The sequence below is a fragment of the Canis lupus genome, chromosome 18 (assembly GCF_048164855.1).
Source record: "Canis lupus baileyi chromosome 18, mCanLup2.hap1, whole genome shotgun sequence".
Lineage (NCBI taxonomy): Eukaryota > Metazoa > Chordata > Mammalia > Carnivora > Canidae > Canis > Canis lupus.
In genome coordinates this window covers 50,008,104-50,029,682 of record NC_132855.1, presented here as the reverse complement: position 1 = coordinate 50,029,682, position 21,579 = coordinate 50,008,104, and the positions used below count along the sequence as shown (strand labels likewise).

General features: G+C 36.6%; 1 protein-coding gene and 1 long non-coding RNA gene across 8 annotated transcripts in view; one reads left to right on the top strand and one right to left on the bottom strand.

Moving 5' to 3' along the window:
• The window catches only part of LOC140609187 (uncharacterized), a 121,913-nt gene extending 113,506 nt beyond the window's left edge, over positions 1-8,407 (bottom strand). Inside the window, exons 1-2 of one of the 2 annotated variants that reach the window (XR_012011127.1) lie at positions 8,318-8,407; positions 7,242-7,704 (exon numbers count right to left, since the gene is read on the bottom strand). This is a non-coding gene — a long non-coding RNA (uncharacterized lncRNA). Of the gene's footprint in view, positions 1-7,241; positions 7,705-8,317 lie in introns of those variants that run through there. The other variant, XR_012011128.1, reaches the window with a different exon arrangement.
• POT1 (protection of telomeres 1) overlaps positions 8,343-21,579 on the top strand; it is an 85,398-nt gene continuing 72,161 nt past the window's right edge. For 2 of the 6 annotated variants that reach the window (XM_072784431.1, XM_072784427.1), the window contains exons 1-3: positions 8,435-8,786; positions 9,264-9,444; positions 18,337-18,409. In XM_072784431.1, coding sequence (XP_072640532.1) covers positions 9,322-9,444; positions 18,337-18,409 — 196 coding nt within the window. In that variant the 5' untranslated portion in view covers positions 8,435-8,786; positions 9,264-9,321. Of the gene's footprint in view, positions 8,787-9,260; positions 9,445-18,336; positions 18,410-21,579 lie in introns of all 6 variants that reach the window. The other 4 variants (XM_072784430.1, XM_072784426.1, XM_072784428.1 and 1 more) reach the window with 3 other exon arrangements.

Here is a 21,579-nt window from a genome sequence, read left to right as displayed (position 1 = left end):
TTCCCCTGCTCGTGCTCTCTCTCTCTCTCTCTCTCTCTCTCTCTTTCAAATAAGTAAATAAAAAAAATTTTTAAAAAAAGATGAGGCAGCTTATAAAGGCCATAATAGAAGAGTGACCTGATTACACCTTATACATAATTCATGGTACAAAGATCTGAAGAATATCATTAGATATTTTATTATCTAATAGTCCTAATTCAAAGGGGACCTTTTTAAACTTTTGATTTAGGTTACTTGGGGGATTTTACATATTTGGTAGTACCCATGTTTTTCATCTCTGTGGTAGTCATCGCCACAGAATGCAAATATCAAGGTGCAGACATAGTACAGATGATTCCACGAAAAAAGTGGATATTTACACTCCAACTTAAATGGCTGTTGTTTTTATGTTTGTGTTGGAGAGGAAAAATTTTCCTCTACCATTCAAGATTCTTTTGACTGGTCTAAGAATTAAATTGACAAAAGACAGATTAACAGGAGAAAATAAAATTTAATTATGAATGTATGATGATACACATAAACATGAGCGATTCCAAAGACAGTAAGGCAAAGTGAGGTATATATGTCTCTTTTTTCTTTTTTCAAAGATTTTATTTATTTGACAGAGAGAGAGAGAGAGAGAGTAAGCATAAGTAGAAGGAACTACAGGCAAGGGGAGAAGCAGGCTCCCCACTGAGCAAAGAGCCTGATATTGGGGCTTGATCCCAGGACCCCAGGATCATGACCTAGGCCAAAGGCAGATGCTTAACTAATTGAGCCACCCAGATGACCAGTGTCTTTCTAAACTAAGGACAAGGTGTAGGGGTTCAGGACTTCAAAGGGAAGGAAAGCAATTAGAGGAAGATGAAAAAGAGTACTGTTTGGTAATCAAATGTTTGCTGGGCCATTCTGAAAGAATGGGACATACAAAGGGATTTTAACAGATTTTGCTAAATTCCTCTCTATCACACCCAGTTCATATTATACTGTGGTTATTTATGGTAATATCTCATTTCTTGGAACAGGTCCTCTATCTGAACTCTTTTAGGCAATTAGAGAGGAGGAAGTTTTTTCCTGAGCTTTCTGTTTCTTAAAAATAAGCAGCCAAATAACCACATGCCAAAGAGACACATTTTGGAGTGGCAAATTTTGCTCCCCTCCATTTGCTTACATTAAAAAATGGGGAATATGCCAAAGATAACTTGGAAAGTCCTATTAAAACTTGGAGCTATTTGAATATAATATATAATCTGAATATTACACAATTATAATTGGAAAATGCTTAAACCACCAATCTACAATTGTTACTATAGCTATAGTGTGTATTTTACTATTTTATTCTGGGGAAAGCTAGAAAATTGTGAAGTTTATATAGGCTTATAGAAATTATCTCATGTAAAATTTTTGGTAAGAGTCTTATAATTTTAATATTTTAACCTTACATTAATATTTTATGACTTTTTAAAACAGGCTTTCCAGGATTTACAATAGTGCTAAATTTTTGTAATAGGTAACTGTTATTTACCAAAGGATCCTATGAAACTGGAATTAAATTAACAATTTATCACAAATCCCAGTTATGTCCTGAAAAGTGTCTTGGTTCCTGTTTTCTCCCAGATTGCTTATTTATCCTCAAAAAACAAATAGTTTGAATTAGGCTTGCTTTGCCTTGAAGCATTCACTGTCTGGACTTGTTCTTTTTTTTTTTTTTTTTTTTTTTTGACTTGTTCTTTTTTATTCAGTAATCCCTAAATGGTAAATGCTTTACATCCTAATCCATATCCTGAAAATAGATAGTTTTAATTAGTCTTCAAAAAGTAGAATAAAAATTCCCAGAAGGGCATGCCATATATCCTCTTTGCCCTTCTAGACCTTCTTGCCATCTTTCTTTGACCTGCTCTCTGCTTGAGAAGGCTGACATGTACAGACATTCTTGCTATCCCATATCCTTTGGCTTCTGGTTGGCTTCAGCCAATGGTAGCCCTGGTAGTAGATCTGTGGGGTGGCCTGAAGCCAGCTGCTCTCCTACTCTGAAGGTCACATATGTGCTCAAGGCAATCTCTGTTTAGCAGAGAGTTTGAGGAGGATATTTAAATACAAAGGTGAAGGTGGTGGAAGGCAGATTATTTTTTCTGCGGTTAACACACACACACACACACACACACACACACACACACACACACACATTTAAAAAGAGGCACTGGGTGGCTGTTAAGTGTCTGACTTTGGCTGGGGTCATGGTCTCAAGGTCCTGGAATGACCTCCCTGGGGTTGGGCTTTCTGTTCAGTGGGAAGCCTGTTCCTTCTTGTTCCTCTCCTTCTGGGATCTCTCTCACTCTATCAAATAAATAAATAAAATCTTAAAAAAAAAAACACAAGTCTAGAATTCATGGGGAATATAAATTTTGGAAACATATCAAGAGTTGAAGATATAAATTGGGAAACCATAAACATATAACTATATGCTTTGAGAGTGGGAAGGGAGTGATTCACTGATAGAATGTCAAGGTGTTGTAGGATGGTGGGTGGATAAGAAGTTAAAATCAGAATTCTTAGAGTCTATTTTCTCATTCTCTCATTTAGTATTGGATTTTGCTAAGTGAAGATTGCTGGTGATGTTAGATGTCTTGTACCTATGAATTCCCTCCTTTCACCTGAAACAAGGCTGCTTTTGACAGCTAGTAACAGAAAACTGAAAATTCAAAACAATTTAAATAAGGAAATGTGCTAGCTCATATGACTAGAAATTCAGAGATATGTCAGGTTTCAGAGTTGTATATTCAAGGGCTTAACACTACCATCCAGTCTGTATTAAAAAAAAAAAAATCTGACATTCTGCAGAGTCACCATAGACTGGCTTCACCTTGAATTTGGTTTTTTTTTGGTCATGGAATGGATGCCAGGAGTTACTGGTCTACAGGTGTCCTCACTTGGTCCAGGAAGACAGGAGGCTACGTTATCTCCATGGAGAAACAGAAAAAAAAAAGAAAAAAAAAAAAAAAAACCCTCTCCCAGTAGTCCCCAGCAAATATCCCTTCATCTCTCCTTGGGTTGCTTTGGGTTACATGCTCCTTCCTGAATCTATAACTGTAGTAGAGAAGATAGGATTTTTTTCTGATGGAGGAATAGACAATTTAACATAAAGAAAATCAGGCATAAATGGAAAAAAAGAGGCTTTTATAAGATAAGGAAAAATGAGGGATGAGACTGATCAAGGTTAATATTTTAGCATTTGGAAGTCTAATAGGAATAGAATTATCAGATTACTTGAAGCACATAAAAAACTCTTAATAGATATAAATGACAAAACAAAAAAAACCCATGTATTTCCTTTTTATCTTTTTAAAAAAATTCTAACATACTTACAAGACTGTTAAACAAACATGCCTCTAGACCTTGGACACATTTATACCATCTTAATAAGAAAATAAGTAGGAATGGCAGAGTATTTGTTTTTCTCCATCTGTTTTATTGCTTTGGCTGTGCCAGACCCTGACACTGCACTCTGGGTTGAATGTACCCTAATTAAGCTGAAGTTTTTCAAATGTGATTATATGGTAATCATTTCTATTCTGCTCTAATCATAGGAAAGATGTCTTGGACTATTTTTTTACTATTGAGAACTAGATAAAAGCAGGGCCAACACAAATGATATTTTATCCTCTAATTAATACAGTAGCTACAACCCTATCATTCTAACACATAATCTTTGATGAGCAAGTTGTGGGAAGAAAGGATACACTGTCATTTAGCCATAGAAAGTCTCGCTGTTGTACACAGGTGAAAAATGAATAAAATACCCTCAGTATTATCAAGAGAACTCTGTGATGTTGACTTTTCCATTCCTGAAAAAACTGTATGAGTGTAATGAATAAGTGCAGATTCTATTTAATAGGGGATCTGACAAAGTTACAAAATGTCTTTTTGTGTTAAAAATGCATTTTGAATCTAAAGCAAATGGTTCTCAATTATTTCAAATAACCATGATGAATTTAAAAAATAGGCAACGTCCTTATCAATTTTCCATTACTTAAAATCTTTCGTTATAAAGGTTTTAAAAGTGTGCCTATTTTGGGTCACTCAAAAAAGAGAAAAATATCAGGCTAATAAGTATCTACCTGCTATGGTGCTTTCCAACTTCAAGACCACTGACTTTCCAAAATGAACAAGTCATCAATGCAATTTTTTATTCTAAGATTACATAGAAATAAGGTTCTACATGTGAGTGTTATTGCAGGATTTTCCAGGACATATCCTCATGGTATACAATAAAGGGTATGTATAAAAGAGATACTCTAAACTCTAGAAGACCCCTACTTTTATAGCGTTAAGAAGTTGAAAGATCTTATTTATCCTCATGTCTGTTAATTTCCAGCAGGTCTTTTTCTTTTATTTTTCTTCATCTCCCTTCTGTGTGTTCTGCCTCAATTATACTTGAATCAATCTGAACATAAACCAAGTTCTTTGCTTCCTTACTGTGAGCTCAGGAACTTTAGTAAAGACTTTTCTTTTATTTATTTATTTTTTTTTTTGGAATCGGTGAATGGAAGACAGAACAAGCATCAGAGAATACACACCTTCTAGCTTTTTGATAGCTTCTCTTCATTTTCTCTTTCCTACCTCTACAGAGAAACCTGAAAAACCAACCATATTCTTAGGCATCATTCTTCCCCTACATTGGCACCTGCAAGTCTTGGTTTTATTCTATAAGCCTGCTTCTCAGAGAATCTTTTTCTGAATTAATACTTATGTTAATTTTTGTAAATGCAAGGTTTTTTCCAAGTCAACATATATCATTAGTATAACTCAACAGAAGGCTATCCCTGTTGAGTCAGCCTATCTTAACCCTTTTATGTACTATAAGTCACTAGATGCCACATGGCATGATCCAAAACAGATGAATGACCCTTTTCTCTTCATGTGAAAATCTTGGCCCTTCTTGCTTAGTTCAGACCTTGCTTTGCACACTTGAATTCCCTGTTATGCTACCTTCCTAATATGCACTAAGTGATTACAAACCTCATCATTTAAATTTATAATTTAAACATAAATTTGCTATAAATTTGTGTTTGAATTATTTTGTTTCAAATATATAACAATATAAAAATTTGATGCTTCATTGAAATAGGATTTTATAAATTGATCTAGACATTCAATAGGATTGGACCAAAATGCTCTTAGATTACAAGGAAATGAACTCTAACCAGTGTAGCAGAGATAGGAAATCTGCTACGGAATCTCAGAAAACAATAGAAGATGATATTGTCAAACTATAGGGATGTAACATGGTGACAACAGCTTGGAGAAAGACAGTAAATCGCAATAGGAAGAGGTTAATGATGCAGCAATTATTGCCAAGATAATAAATTTGAAGTGCTGGGTGACCAGGAAATTCAATTCAAAGTTTCCGGTTAAAATCTAAATAGTAAAGAGCAATGTGAAAATGCTAACAAGAGAGAAATGTATCAGAGAGAAACTTAGCATATCTGACTCCATAGTGCTTCTGTTTCTTTTGCTGCTGTGACCTAAAGCTGAGAATTTCTGCTTAGCCCTGCATATGGGCATGTTACAGCTAAGATTTGTAAAAACTGCTTTTTTACCCCAAATCTACCTCATCCAAGGAGATAAGTAAACGTAATAGAAATGACTATGCTATGTTTAAGAAATGGCATCATGAGATTCCTGTATGCAAAGATCAAGAGACCAAAGACAGAAGTTACACAACCTTCCTGGGATGTCTACAGAGGTCCGTTACCTTTTGACTCCAAATTCCTTCCCTACTTTCTCCTTTTGCTAACACAAAAGAAGTCTGAATTTCATGCCAGGGGAGATGGTTGTTTGGGATCACAGTCCAACATCTCCTCTGTTTGCTGCCCTTCCAAATAAAGTTGCTTTCCTTACCCCAACATCTTGCCTCTCAACTTATTGGCCTACTGTGTGGTGAACAGGAGTTTGGTCTCCATTACAGAAGTCCCAGACATTTGCAGTTTAATTCCTTTTATCTCTGCACAATTACTTATAAACAGCACTATATCTTTATGTATATGCTTTTATTAATAAAAATACCCACTTTTTACTGAGACTGTCATTTTAACTTTTTAAAAATCGAGGATTTCATATTGTAGTATGAAAAACTGACATGACTGTAGCCATTTTGAAATAGAGCCAGAGTGGCCACTGCAGAGAAACTGCTTTATCTATCTTTGAACTGGGCCATAAACTTTGGACTGGGCAAAACAGCAATTGTTCTAAGCAACTGCTTGAGAACAGATATCCTGATTACAAGACCTGAACTTTCCTGAAGATAGAATTAGTAGTCAATGTATAACCTAGAATAACTTGTTAACACCTACAGAAAACATTTTTTCCCTTTTCAACTCATGTAATGGGCTCCCTTTCATTTCCTCATCAAAACCTTTGCTTTCACCCTACAAACTGGACACTTTTTGAATTTCTACCTGGTTCTGTGCTCTGTGAATTGCAATTCTTTGATCCCCAAATAAAACACTTATTTGCCTCTCACTGTGGTTATTTTCAAGTTAACAGTAGTTTTTGTATAAAAAATTTCTTCACTGCACTTTAAAAAATGGCATCTTGTAATAATACATTATTAGTCTTGGATTTTATTTTTTCAGTCTTGGAGCTCTTTATGCTGTTTTAATACAACACATAGAAAAACAGTAATAATTGTTTTAATATATGACTTCAGGGCCTTATCTAGTTGATCCACTCTTTTTTCTCTGATTGAACTTAAGTTGTATCGGATAGTCACATTCAATTTTCTTTGTTTATAGAACAACTAGTCACTAATGTGAGAGAAAGCAGTATCAGCTCTGGAGTCATAGGCATCCACCCAGCTCTGCCACTAAGTGGGAAATAGTGAGCGAGAAACAAGATTGTAAGTTACTTGGATGTACATGAAGCATTTAGGTTGTAGAGAAACAGAAAATCACAACCAAAAAAGCAGTTACAATATCTTCATCAGAATAGAATATGGACATTTATAGCCTAACTAGAGGAGGAGAAAAACTTTAAAAGATTCTGTTGATATAGGAAAAGAAGCAAACTAAACACGTGGCAACAAAATGAAAATGCGTTTTAGAAAAATGAACAAGAAATAATAAAGAGAGTGAAGAGTGCCCTTTTGGCTTAGCAACAAAGAAGTCTTCAGTGATCTTGGTAAAGGCAGTTCCAGTGTAATAATGGTGTGGGGATGGCGCCAAGATGGAGAGGTGGAAGCCAAAGGTGAGCAAAGAGGAACATATTCTCCCGAGCATTTATTCATTCAACAAATACATAGCTCGTATTAGCTCCTGCAATATGCCTGCCACTGCGCAGGCTCTAAGCATTTAGCAGTGAACAGTTCTTCCTGCCCTTAATAAGCGTAGGCTGTGGAAGAAACATTTAAATGCCAACGGGAAAGTATAAAGAGAAGCTGAAAATATGGTGAGAGAAGATACATAACTAATGATAGGTGGGGAAATGAAAGTGGCCAGAATCCAGAGCCAACGTGGACTTCACTTAGGGAGAAGGCGTAGTATTTCTGAGTCGGGCGAGGCCAGGGTAAAGAACAAGAGGTCTAAGCCCTACTTGGGACTGTTTCCTTGAAGTGGACAGCTCAGCTCAGCTCAGCTCAGCTCGCCTCCGGTCCCCGCTGGTTTGTGCATGGCCTGTGCATACAGAGGGGTGAGGGGAAAGAGAAGGCGGGTCACAGAAGGTTTCCTGCTAAAAAAAAAAAAAAAAAAAAAAAAAGTAGTTACTTCAAACATAGCTATTTCCTCCTGCAAATAAGTATCCACAGCAGATATTTAGTCCAAATTAGCCCTGGAAATCTTTATGTAATTATTACATCCTGTCTGTGCATTGAGGTGGTTTCACCTTCATCAAATGATCAGAAACAGAAATTAGCCAAAGATTCATTTACTAATACGTCTTATTAATTACACCCCCAAGCCATAGCCCTGTAGACCAACGAGGTTAATCCAACCTATCTAAAAATAGCATTACTCATTGATGGAATTATTTCTTTGTGAAACCTTTGTTGGGGTGATTGCTTCTGAGGCAGAAAACCCGGAGTCACCGGAAGGGCCCTGCCCACAGGCGCCTCTAATCTCAGATTCCGCCGGGGTTTTCAAAAAGGCTTTTTACTGGTTGCAGGATTTATGAATCTCCCAGCGGACCGTCCCAGCTTCCCGGCCCGCGTCTACAGCCGGGACGGCGGGAGACTGACAGGAGGCGGGGCTAAGGGGAGCAGCGCAGGTTCCGACCGCGGCTGTACCACGGCGGGTCCCGCTCCTGGCCTGCACCGTCTCCGTACGGCGTGGACCTTCCAGGTTACCTTAGGCCTAGGAATCAGCATGCAGGTCGCCCTCCGCGGGCCCGGGAGCGGTAAATTTCGCCCTGGAGACCGTGTACGCATGCGCGGGGCCTGGGCCGCCAGCGTGCGTGTGACGTCACGGGCGTGCCCTTCCAAACTTCCTTGTTTTTCTCTAGAGCGGGGGTAAGTGAATCTCTAAGTCGGTTTGGAGTTCCTTGCAGGGGTGCAAAGTGGTTCGGGTTGTGAACAGGTATGATAAGGAGACTGGTTTAGCCAACGTCAAAATGTGTAGTAATTGCAGAAAGACCCTGTCTTTAGCGTGAGCCTGCTTGGTGCTTTGGGAGCAGCTGACTTGAGTTGGTCCAAGTCCCCGCCCTCGTGGAGCTCAGCTGTCTTGCGGAAGGTTGATGCGCGCACGTTAAACTTTAATTTCGACACTAGTGCGTGTCCCGCCCAAAAGGTTTGAGAAGACTGAACCTGCAAAGCACAGGTTAGTATCAGTTCAGTAGTCCTTTCGATTGTATAGAGGCTGGAGGGAGGAGGCCCCGGGTATATTTTGGGGTAATAAGCTTCTGGTTCCCAATTTGAGTACACAGTATTACGACTGCCAAAGAGATTAAAAAAGAAAACCTATACGTTTCTGTCCCCCTTCCCTTCCCCAGTAACTTGTACACTTTAAAGCACGGTTTTGGTAAAAAAGACATTGTTAGTGTAGTTTTCACAGATTCTAAAACGGGCTTTTAGAGGGATTTCTTTAAAAAGAAACTAAATAGAAAAGGCCTGAGTTTCGATGTCTTAGGGGAAATACGTGTATTGATCCTTATAATAAAATTGTAGAATAATCCACTCCACCCCAACGGGGATTGCTAATGAATTTAAAGGAAAGGAAAAAGCAAAACGAAGTCAAAAAAGCTTAAAATTATTGACTACACTTTGGGTAAAACACTGGTCTTTGTGTTTTCAGCAGCAGGCTGTCAACTTCCTAATTGAATTTGCTTTCGACAATATTTTGAAGCAGATCTGATATGCCACTTGAATTAATAAAAGAAGTGAATGGAGTACCTGAGGTTGAGCTGCTAGGTGAATTAAACAAAGTAGAGTTCAGGTCTCTACAACCAGGTTGTGATTATAGCAAGAAATATATCCAGGTAAGAATTTTCATAACTCCGAATGCTTTTTTTTTCTTCCAAAAGAAATGCTCATTTTTTTAGGTTGAGCTTATTTGTAGGAGTTGTTTTAGGTATAGTTTTACATGTGTCATAATGTTTGTGACTACTTTTTTTAAGATTTCTTATTTATTCATGAGACACAGAGAGAGAGGCAGAGGGAGAAGCAGGCTCCATGCAGGGAGCCTGGCGTGGGACTCGATCCCAGGTATCCAGGATCAGGCCCTGGGCTGAAGGTGGCACTAAATCGCTGAGCCACCCGGGCTGCCCTATTTGTGACTATTTTGATGCTGTTATTCTTATTTAGCATTCATTTAGCAAACATTGGATTCTTTTGTGATACACTGTAGTAAGTTTTGAGGGTACAAAGATAATACGGTCCTTGAGCTAAAGGGGACTGAATTCTTTTAGGTGGACAGGTTACCTTCTCTAATTATAATTAATGAATTGGTTTTAGAATTGTGGTATGTGAACACTTTGGTTCTGACTAGTTAGGAAAGTGGAGAGAACCTTTGGTTCTGACTAGTTAGGTCAGGAAAGTGGAGCTGGAACTTAAAAGATAACTAAGATTATACCTTCCAATTTGGGTATAAGCAATCATCATGTGCATGTTGAAGAATTTGGATGTTATCCTAAACACTACGGGAGACCATAGATTTTAAGCAGGATGAAGACATGATTCACTCTGTGTTCAAATTACTCTGCCTTCTGGGTGAAGAACATATCAGAAAGGGCAAGATTAGAGGAAGTATGTTTAATTAGGTAAAAGATAGTTGCAGTAATCTAGTTTAGAGGTGATGCTGGTCTGAACCAGAGTCAGAGGAGATGATGGGAAGGAGACAGACAAAATAGTAATGTAATAATAATAACAAAAGTTAACATTGAGCTCTTTCTATGAGTTAGGTAGTATTTTAAGTGCTTTACATATATCAACTCATTTAATCATCACAAAACCCTGTAACTTGGGTCCTGTTGTTCTTTGACTGTGAGGATCCTGCATTTCCAAAAGGTTAAGTGGCCTGAGATACAGTTAATAAGTAGTTGACCTGGTGTTAGAATCTAGACATTCTGCTTGGAACTGATAGAATATAAGAAGCAGCAGGTCTTGGAAAACAATTAGATTAAAGAGGTAAAGAGTTCAGGAAATTTACATGTTTTAAGTCCTAACAACCCTGGGAAGATAATAAGCATGTGTTTAGGAAGAAAGATGATGAGTTCTGTTTTGGATATCTTTCAGAGGTTTTTGGAGGGATCCAGGTGCCAGTGTCCCATAGGCAAATAGATTTGGGGTTCTGGAAGTCAAAAGAGTTCCTACTCAGGGACATTTGGGCCAAAGAATAAAATGAGATTTGTTGAAGGATGTCAAGAAGGTAGCATGAATAAGAGATAGATGATCCAGAGGTGTAGGAGATAAAACAGGAGAGAGTGGTGTCTGTATATTTAGTAAGGTAAGTTTCAAGGAGTAGTATCAGTAACTCTTACATAAGTTGCTCTTTGGTAAGCACTCTCCTAAGTGCTTTACATATGTTCCCTCTTTTACTTGTAGTGGCTGAGCTGACATTTGAATTTTCATTGGCTTGGCTCTTAACCAGAGCATTATGTTGCTGCTAGATCCCCAGTCTAAGGTCTGAAAAATTATCTGTTAGATTTAATAACCAAGAAAGTATTGGTCACTTGGAAAGACTAGGGTTGCTGGGTCGACTTTTTTAGTGGTTTGAGGATTGAATGTTGGGTGAGAAAAAAATGTTTTTCAAGGAGTATGTTGTGGCATTTTGATATTTTGGTTATGGAAGTCATAGTCCTGAAATAGGAGTAGAAGGTTTTTAATTTTAGCCTAGTCAGTTTTGCATTTGGTTAACAGTGACTGACTTTCATACTACCTAAAATCAATTTCACAACTACTGCACTAAAGTGAAATAAATTCAGTTATTTTTTTATTTAATCTGCATTTTCTTTCTTCTACTCTGCTCTCACTCTGTCCCCCTTTCCCCAGTACACTTAAACTCAAAATCACAGGCCATGGTCGCAAACTTTCTTCAATAGCAGTTTAGCATCCTGAAAAGGAATGGAAGCCCTGGAGACAGGCTGGCTGGATTGAAGCACAGATCCACCATTTACTAGCTATGTGATTGGGGAAGTGATTTTACCTGCCTATGCCTTATTTTTTTCATTTATAAGCTAGGAATTATAATAGAACCTACTTCATAAAAATGCAATGAAGATTAAATGTAAAGCACTTACTTAATGAATTTTAAGCCTTCAGTAAATGCTGGTTATTGTGGTAAAGATATTGCTATCATTAACAGCATGTTTTTGGACAAGGAATTTACCTAGTGTCATAGTTTTCAGTGAAAATAATGTACCATAATCTCATTGACCAAAGATAGAATTATTTTGCAGTTAGTGAAACTCAAGCTTCAAAGACTTTACTTGACCAAGCCTAAGACCATGTTTGGAGTTTTAGAAATGAATTTACATTTTCATATTTGTAAAATTTACACAAGTGGGATGTTTTAACCTAACATGGTTAAAGATTGCTGTCTCTTTCCATTTTGACATCCCCCCTCCATCACATTTCCTGTCTCATCAAGTGGCATTGGAATGGCTGAGAACATTTTTGCAATATGTAGTTAAGGGGTAGTTGACTTGTACCATAGGTTTAGTGGGATATATTTGTGTGATTTGCAGTTACTGCCATTTATAGCTGGGATATGCCAGTTCTGTAGAAGTGTTTGCAGGGACATTCCAACTCACTGGGTAGCATGGAAGAAAAGTATGGAGTCAAAAGTTGTACCAGGGCATGAATATATACTGTCAACACCGAGCATGGGGTGTATATACTTAGTGGATGAAAATAGGTACTAAAACTAGAAATCTGAAGCTACTTCAAGGACAATTGTTACAAATCTTGTATCTTATATATAAGAAAGAAACTTAATAGAAATTTTTCAAACTTGACCACAGTCCTAAAAATTTACATGAGGCTATTAATAATGAGTGGCGAAGGTAAATACAATTGCTGTAAACTATCAATAACAAAAGTAATTGTGATTTTTAAAAATATTCCATTTTATAATAAAATAATACATTTGTTGTAAAGGAATGAAGAGGAGGGATGCATTTAAATGTAAGATTAAAGAATTAACATTGGGGAGAGTTAATAACAGGGATATGTCTAAATATGTTGTTACTGATTTGTGATTTCTGCAAGATTGCAGTTTTTTTGAGATTTATTAGGACTTACTAGGTCACCATGTGGTTTCCTTTCCTGAACCTTCCATGTGTACTTGACAGAAATGTGTTTTTAGTAATTGTCAGATCTGGCAGTCTGTCAATGTTAATGGTTTAAACTTGTATGATTGTGTTTTCAGGTCTTCTGTGTTCGTACTGATTTTATTTCTCCTTGTTCTATCAATTACTGGACTGGACTGTCCTGTGCCTGTGTATGACTTTTCTTTGAATTTTTCCTTATGTATATAACTGAACTTCTTGTATCTATGAGTCAATGTTTTTCATCAAATTAAGGAAATTATTGGATGTGTTTCTTGGAATTTTTTTTTCTACCACATGATTATTTTCTCCTTTCAGGATATCAGTTACATGTATATTTGTATGTTAAGCTTTTTGATATTGTCCCATAGGTCTCTGAGGTATTGTTCCATTTTCTTCAATTTTATTTTGGTTTTTGGCTGAGTGAAATTTTCCAATTAATTTCTATTGATCTGCCTTCAAGTTCATTGAATGTTTTTTCTGCCATATCCAATATTCTGTTATAGATAGTGAAATTTTCATTTTAGTTGTTGTACCTAAATTAGGGACTAAGGAGAGAATGTAACATGAGGGAGGTGGGGGCTTTATTAGTGAAATGGGTCTGATAGTGAAAGAAAGAGAATATTGCTACATTTCAGTTTTTCTTTTCTTTTCTTCTTTTCTTTTCTTTTCTTTTCTTTTCTTTTCTTTTCTTTTTTCTTTCTTTTCTTTTCCTTTTTAAAGAATTTATTTTTTCATTCATGAGAAACGCAGAGAGAGAGAGAGAGAGAGAGAGGCAGAGACACAGGCAGAGGGAGAAGCAGGAGAGAGAGAGAGAGAGAGAGAGAGGCAGAGACACAGGCAGAGGGAGAAGCAGGCTCCACGCAGGGAGCCTGATGTGGGACTCAATCCCAGGAAGGACTCCAGAATCGCTCTATGAGCCAAAGGCAGGCACTAAACCACTGAGCCATGCAGGAATCCCCTAGTGTTACTTTTCTAATCAATATTCTTCATTTAGACATTTGTTACATATTTTATTCTTCTGTTTATTCTCCATTTCCCTGGTGTTTTTTTTTTTTTTATATGAAATAGTTTTAGGGATTACAGTTGATTTTCTACCTCATTGCATTTAAAGTCTTATCAGCTACTTCTTAGCATTGTCAAAGTTATTTTGCATTTGGCTGATTAGTGTGATGTTTTTTATGTACTTTATTAATAAAGTGCTGTGATTCAGTTTTCTTTCTAACATCATTAATACAAGTTATTACTGAGTTGTACTATTGTAGCAGTTTTATTTTGTGTGCTTGATATAGAGGCATTTAAATAATGCAGTTGTTTGCTAATTTTTTACTTTTCTCCTGATTATGCAGTCTACTAACTGTATTTTCCTATTTTTTTTTTAATTTTTGTTCCTACTTATATTAGTGAAATATTTTTCAGTTTTAGTCCTTTTATTGCAATAATTCCTTTTAGCTGTAAGTGAACATGTTAGTATTCAGTAGGGTTAAAACTAGGAGATACCTTTTACTTATTTCTCATGATTATCACATTTTCATGAACAATCCTCACTTTTTTAAAAAAATGTTATGTCAAAGTATATGATTTCTGTCCTTTCATATATCTGAGTGAGTCTCTTATTTTACAGATCTCAATTTGAATTGCATATCCTTTTTTAACCTGCAGATACCTCTTATTTGTGTTTCTTGAATTTTGTTAAATGCATTTTACTGTTTAATTCACTGTTTTTAGTGTACAATTCTGTAAGATGTGGCATATGTATAAGAACATATAACCACAAACATAATTAGGCTGTAGAACAGCCCGTGGTCCCCCACCCCCCAAATGTTATAGTCAGCTGCTTCTCCAATTCCAACCTCTGGCAAACACTTTTTTTTTTTTTTTTTTTTTAAGATTTTCTTCATTTATTCATGAGAGACACACAGAGAGAAAGAGAGAGAGAGAGAGGCAGAGACGCAGGCAGAGGGAGAAGCAGGCTCCATGCAGGGAGCCTGACGTGGGACTCGATCCCGGGTCTCCAGTATCACACCCTGGGCTGAAGGCAGGTGCTAAACCGCTGAGCCACCCGGGCTCTGGCAAACACTTTTTACCAATTTTCTGACCGTATGCTTTTGCCTTGTAAGAACACCATGTGAGTGGAATCCTACACTAAGAAGCCTTTTGAGTCTGGCTTCTTTCACTTAGTATGATGCATTTGAGATTCTTCCAGGTTGTTATGTTGGTCAGTACTATTCCTTTTTATTGGTGACTAGAATTCCATCACAGTCCATTTCTTCATTCCTCAGTGTATCAGCATTTGGATTTTTCCCAGTTTTTTATAATGATGAGTAAAGAAGCTATAAACTTTAATGTACAAATTTTTTATGTAAACATAGGTATTTATTTGGGTAAATGTCAAGTGGTCAAATAGTTCTCAAGCAACAGTGTATAATCCAACCTGTAGGTTGGGGTGCTGCAGTTCAGTAGATTTGGCTGGTCAGAAGGAGCCAAAAAGTTTAGGTTCATACTGTGCACAAAAGCATTTGTATCCCATCTGAGAGGCACTGACTTTAGAAAAACTCCACTCTTAGAGTGGAGATGATACATTTTTAATATCTAATATTAATTCAGTTTTATCCTGAAAGCTAACATGAAGTTTCTGGAGTATAGGCCAACTATTATTTTTACTGTCAGCAATGACTGCATCAGTTTTCTATCCCCCATCTCCTCCTTCAAGGCAATACAGTGAGGATCAAAAGTCTTCCCATGTGTGTAAGGGGGGATTTCTCGCACTATAGAAAAGGAACCTTGAAATTATGAATCTGGGAGTTTATATGAGATACCTCTCCAATTTCACCCTCCCCTCCTGAGAGATGGAGAGAAGCCTCATCTCCTGAATGTAAATACGTCATTTACAGTGTAAAGGAATGTCTCTAGTTCTCCTCCATACTAAAGGCATACATACTCCCTTTGGAAACAGTTTACAGTTGTTGAGGACCCTCAAGAAAGGATATAGATGAGTCAGGCAGCAAAGATTGATGGTCTGCCAGCCTTAAGGCCCCTGGTTCAGTCCTAGTACTTCAGTTTAGTCCTTGTTTTCAGGGAGACCACTTGAGGGCAGTCAGTTAAATCTGGCCTTGGCCATTTCATTTACTCTGTAAATTGTGGAAACATTTGAAAGTATCTTACGTGGAAGGTACAGGAGCTGGGCCATGTCCTGCTTGGCTCATGGTTAGAGCCATCTGGTTGGGGGTGGGTGTGGTGCAGTTAGTTAACTTTCAGAGCCCCTTGTAGTTTGTGAGAGCAGCTCTAGTGCCTTTTCCTTTGGAGTGAGGGGTGGGGAGGGCTTCTGGAATCGTTATAAAAGACAAAGATTAAAATTAGTATCTTCCCCTGTACTTCCTGATGTTTAAGGAGTTCCTTTCCCTGGTTTAGGGACTTCTCCCCAGGTTCTAGGCATCTTTCCCTAGATGCCAGAGTTTTTGACTCTCTGTTATTAAAATCTGTGTGTCCCATTCCAGAAACCATAATGTCACATTTTCCCATCATTCTAGACTCTCCTTTGAGCTTTCATCCAGTTGGATCAAGTGCAGGAGTAACAAAAGCACCTGTTTGTACCTGGAAATGTGTGGGTCTTTCTGGTAGGCATTTAGTGTGGTATATTGAGTTAATATAGTTAGAAGTTGAGATTTGGGATTTGTTGTTGTTGTTCTGGTTACTTCAGTGCACTATAAGCTTTAAATCCTTTAGAGTTACATTGTATTCAGAATGCAGGCTGGCTGGTTGGCCAGAGGGCTTTTTCTCATTGCCTATAGTTTTAGGTCTTTGTGTTTACCTTCAGTTCAAGTTTCTCTCCTAGCTCTTATGGGACACCTGAGTGGCTCAGCGGTTGAGCGCCTGCCTTTGGCCCAGGGCCGGATTCCCGGGGTTTCTGGATCGAGTCCCACATCCAGCTCTTGGCATGGAGCCTGCTTATGTCCCTACCTCTCTCTGTGTCTCTAGTGAATAAGTTTCTCTCCCAGCTCTTGATCCTCTGTCCTAGCAGTAGGTCATATTAATTTCTACTGGACACTCATTAGTCTTTTGGTAAGTGGATGTTCTTTGTTCGGGCTTAGCTTCAGTCTTGTCAGACTGAGTGGCCTGGGTCTTGTGGGTGAGGTCTTCCCCGTGATTCTGTCTTGTCACTAGCTGTCCTGGCCCTCATCCCTGTATACCTATTTCCCCTTATCCCTTGAAAAGCTGGAGAACATTTTTTTTTTCTGCAGTGGGTTTTCACCAAAGCTCTAATGAGATTCATCGGTTTGTTGCCCTTCTCCCAGCAGTTTAAGGACTTTGTATTGAAAGAAAGATGGGGAAGGTCTAGGCAGGGTTTTCTACAGTAACTGCTACTACCTTTGCCCTCACTCCTGGCCTGAACTTTGTCAGCTTTTTGGAGAAGAGCTTGTAAGTAGGTGTGAATTCCATTTGTGTTTGCAGTTCCCACAAGTTCCCTGTCTTCTAGCCTACAGTTGGCCTTTAGTAACTCATTAAAAATGTTAGATGAATTTTCTGACAGATGTCAGGCAGCATTTGCCATTTACATTAGGTAAGCAAGTACTCACTGCCCATCTCTCTGTAACAGATCTTCCTTTTCTTTATATTTCTGAGAGACCTCATCTCACTGTTGTCCCTCTCTTACTGGAGGTGCTTCTCTTTTCCTAGATTTCTGGTTAGTTGGTTATTTTCTGACTTCAATTCTCTGGAAGGTCAAAAAAAAAGAAAAAGAAAAGGTTGAAATGTGTACATTGACCAACCTTTTGTTCTTTCCAGCTTTCTACCTCCTAAGCAAAACTATTTACTTTTGATGGAATCACGCACGACTGATAGCCTTATTTTAATTTTCTTGATTCCTATCTTAAAAGTAAAATTGGTATATAAACATAGCTTTTTGTTGTTGTTGGCTATATCAAAGTCTGGAATATTAGTGTGGAAGATGTGTATTACAGATCCATGTTTAAATTTTATTAAGTACATTTTATTTCTATGTGGAGTTTTCAAAGAGACCTATAATGTACTTATTCATAGGATTATTAAATTTTAGCACCAGCAAAAATTATAGAAACTACCTAGATTAAATACTTCATTTTTATCTGAGAGACTCTGATTAAATAGCTTTTTTAAGTTGATAGAGCCTGGTTAGTTACAGAAGAATGAGGACAAGACTTTATGTATGCTGTAGTTCATTTCTTTGTCTCCACTGCCCTTATTTATGAGATTACCACTTTGTGTTTTTTAATTATTCTTTAAATTAGCATTTGTTTTTTCTAGGAGCAAACTCTTCATTTTTCTTTAGTGGAGAACTGTATAGGTTAAAATCAAACTGAAGTTGAGCCAGCTCATCTTTATCTGTAAAATGAGGAATTGGATAATATTTAATGATTGTTTAAAAATTAAATTATGAATTTATATAATTAAGTCTTTTGAAATTTCTTCAGTAAAATTACTTTTGTCTCTTAAACATGGTGACTTGAACACAGTACTAATCAAAGTTTATTGCTTTTAAAATAGTTATTCCAATTTTAACTTATCTCTTGGTGTTGTAAGAAGCTCTTTTGGGTTTTCTGTATAACCATTTTTCTCTCATTTTAGGGAAAACTTTCACTTATTTCTTCTTTAACTTATGGTGGAAACAGAACAGCTGTTTTGAAGATTGCACTACAAGGTATACAATATAATAAGACCATTTCTGCTTCACCTTTTGCTTATAATCTACAGATGGATAACTTAATATGTATATGTACCCGTAAGCACAAAAATGATTTCTGGTGGGTAATACACACACCATAGTGTAAAAAACTACAGAATGAAATAAATTTTTTTACTAAATTTTCCCACACCATCTGTGCTTTTTCCCCCTCACTCATTTCTTTTATTTTACTTCAGATTCCTTTAATATCACATCTAGACTCTCATAATAGGTAACTGATCCCCCTACTTCTAGTTACACTAGTGTGACCTAAACAGCTTAGCAAACTTAACTTTATTAAAGCATTCCTTTCAGCATGTTATTTGTTACCTAGGTATAGTTATATGAGATTATTCCTTCTTCCTAGTAACCCTCAAATAATCCTGGTAAGCTAGGAAGAGCTACCATGATGTATTTGAGGACCAAAATAGATCTCCTCTGAAGCTTGAAATTGGATTGAAGAATGGCCTGCAGCAGTGAATGGGAAATAGACTTTGAATACAACATTCTGTAACTACTGAAAACCGGTTACATATTAGACACCATTAGGTATGAGAGATATAGCAGTGACCAAAACAAAGCCCCTGACTTCATGAAGTTTACATTTTAGGGGGGTAAATAAATTCAGTAAGTAATTATGTAAGTAACATTAGGTAGAAATGTGATCTGAAGAAAAATAAAGCATGATAAGGTAGTAGGCCTGACGAATCATCCTTTTGATATATTTTTAGGTTTGATTTACAAATATTTGGTTAAGGATTCTTACATCTAAGATTTATGAAGAATGTTGTTCCCATCTTTCTTTTTTTTTTAATTTTTTTTTTTTTGTTGTTGTTCCCATCTTTCTTTTTTTGTAATGATTTTGAGTGATTTTGGTATCTGTAATGCTGTCCTCCTGAAAAGAGGTTGTTAAGTGCCTCCTTCTCTTCTATTTTCTGGAAAAGTTTACCTACAGTTGCTTTTATTTCTTCCTGAAATGTTTGTAGAATTCATCAGTGAAGCCAACTGTGCCTGGAAATTTCTTTATGGGAAAGTTCCAAAGTTTCAAACCATAAGTTCAATGTCTTCATTTGTTATAGAACTTTTCTTTTTTTATCTCTTTCCTTGAGTAAGCTTCAGTTTGTGTTTCCAAAGGAATTTATTTCATCTTAGTTGGCAAACATATTGGCAAAAAGTTACTCATAATGTATCTTTGATATACTTTTAATGTTGGTAGGATCTATAGGGATGTCCTGTTTCATTGATTTAATAATTTGTGGCTATTCTCTGCCTCATTTCTCCTGATCATTCTGGCTAGATATTTATTTTATTGATCTTTAAAATCAGCTTTTCTTTTCATTGATTCTTCTATTAATATGTTGTTATTTGATGTATATTTGGTGTACTATTCTAATATATATTTTTATAACATTATTTTATAACTTCTAATATTATATTTTTCAACTCTGAAAGTTCATTATGAGATTTTTTTAGTATCTTCCATTTCTTCTCATTGTGTTCATTCCTGGTAATTTTTTTACTGGATACCAAACATTTATAATTTTATATTAGCAAATGTTGTCTTTATTTATTATCCATTCTTTAAATATTATTTGTCTTTATTTGGGGATACATGTAATTATCTTGGAATCAGTTTGACGAGTGTTGTTGGGATGGGTATAGAACAGCCTTTATTTTCAGGCTAGTTTGGCCTTCTCACTGAGGAAATACCTTTCTGACAGTTGTACTCTTGAGGCTTGTGTGTGAGGATTCCATTCTGTCTGGTTGGAACCAGAACAATTCCTAGCCCTGTGTGCATTTCAGAATTGTTTTTGCCTATTCCTTTCAAGTGGTTCTTCATCTTCATGAAGTACTTGACTTCCGTGCACTTGGAGATCACCATTCAGCCAAAGACCTGAAGGCACCCATCTTCAGATCACCAGAGCACTCCCTGTGCTACTGTTCTCCTTTTGGCACTCTGCCCTGCAAATTCTAGCCACCTTGGTATCCTCATATCTGAACTCTTCTGAATTAAATGAAGGCTGCTGAGTTTTGTTTGGATTTTAGCTCCATTTTTTGCTGCCTAGAAGGTCTCCAGGAAGTAAGCTAGGGGTATTGCCTTGTTTTCCTTCTCAAAGAGATCATTTTCCTGCACTTCCTGTGGTCTGATATCTGACAACTGTTGTTTCATATATTTTTTCTTAGTTTTCTAGTCATTTTAAGACTGGAGAATAAACCTAGTCTGTAATAGTCCATCACGGCCAGACATAGATTTCTGATAGATCATTTAAGAAATTAACAGTGTGTTATATTTTGATTAGAAACTACTATGTTTTTGATTTGAGAAACATTAATGTTTCATTTTATGTATATACTTGTTTTGAGTAGTTGAAGAGATAAATGAAAGGAGGCAGTTGGCAGTTACGTGGTAGTTGTTTCACTGCTGAGTACCACCTGACCTGACAGTAGCAGATTCAAGAGTTCTAAGTCACACACAAAAAAAGACTGTCAGTTTGGGAAAGATCTTTCATATACTCTATAGATGCATAAAAATCTGATATAATGGCAGTTTCTTGGAGTAGTTGAGTATTTGAAAGCTGATACGATTGAGGCTTTCTTCAGATGATATAATTCTTAGCATTTGGCCCTGCTGCATTGGTTATAGTAGGTGACCTCTAGAGAGTGAAGATTGTGGACATTCTTTTTTCCCCCTCCAATTAAATTTCATTTTCAAAATCATAGGTAGTTTGGTCTTTACACACACTCTGTTCTTTTACTCTTCAATTTGTGCACGTTGGAGCAGAAAAATCCCACTTACATACATTAAAACAATGTATGAATGCTGTAAATTACTAGAAGTTCAGTAATGGTGAACTACTTTGGGAGTGATATATAGTCTAAAAATTCAATAATTATGCAACTTCTTTTGATTATAAACACGGAAAATAAATAGACATGGTTATTTTGTGCTGTTAATGTGATATTTATAGAAATTTATACAATATATTCTAGTTGAAGCTTGTTAAAATTTTGGTTTTAGTACCTAATAGATAATTGCATTATCTTTGCAATACTTAAGACATTAAACTAAAAGTGAACTATAATAAAAATTTTAATTATTCTTCATAATTACATTTTGAGTAACTATAGTTTTTAGAATGTAGTTG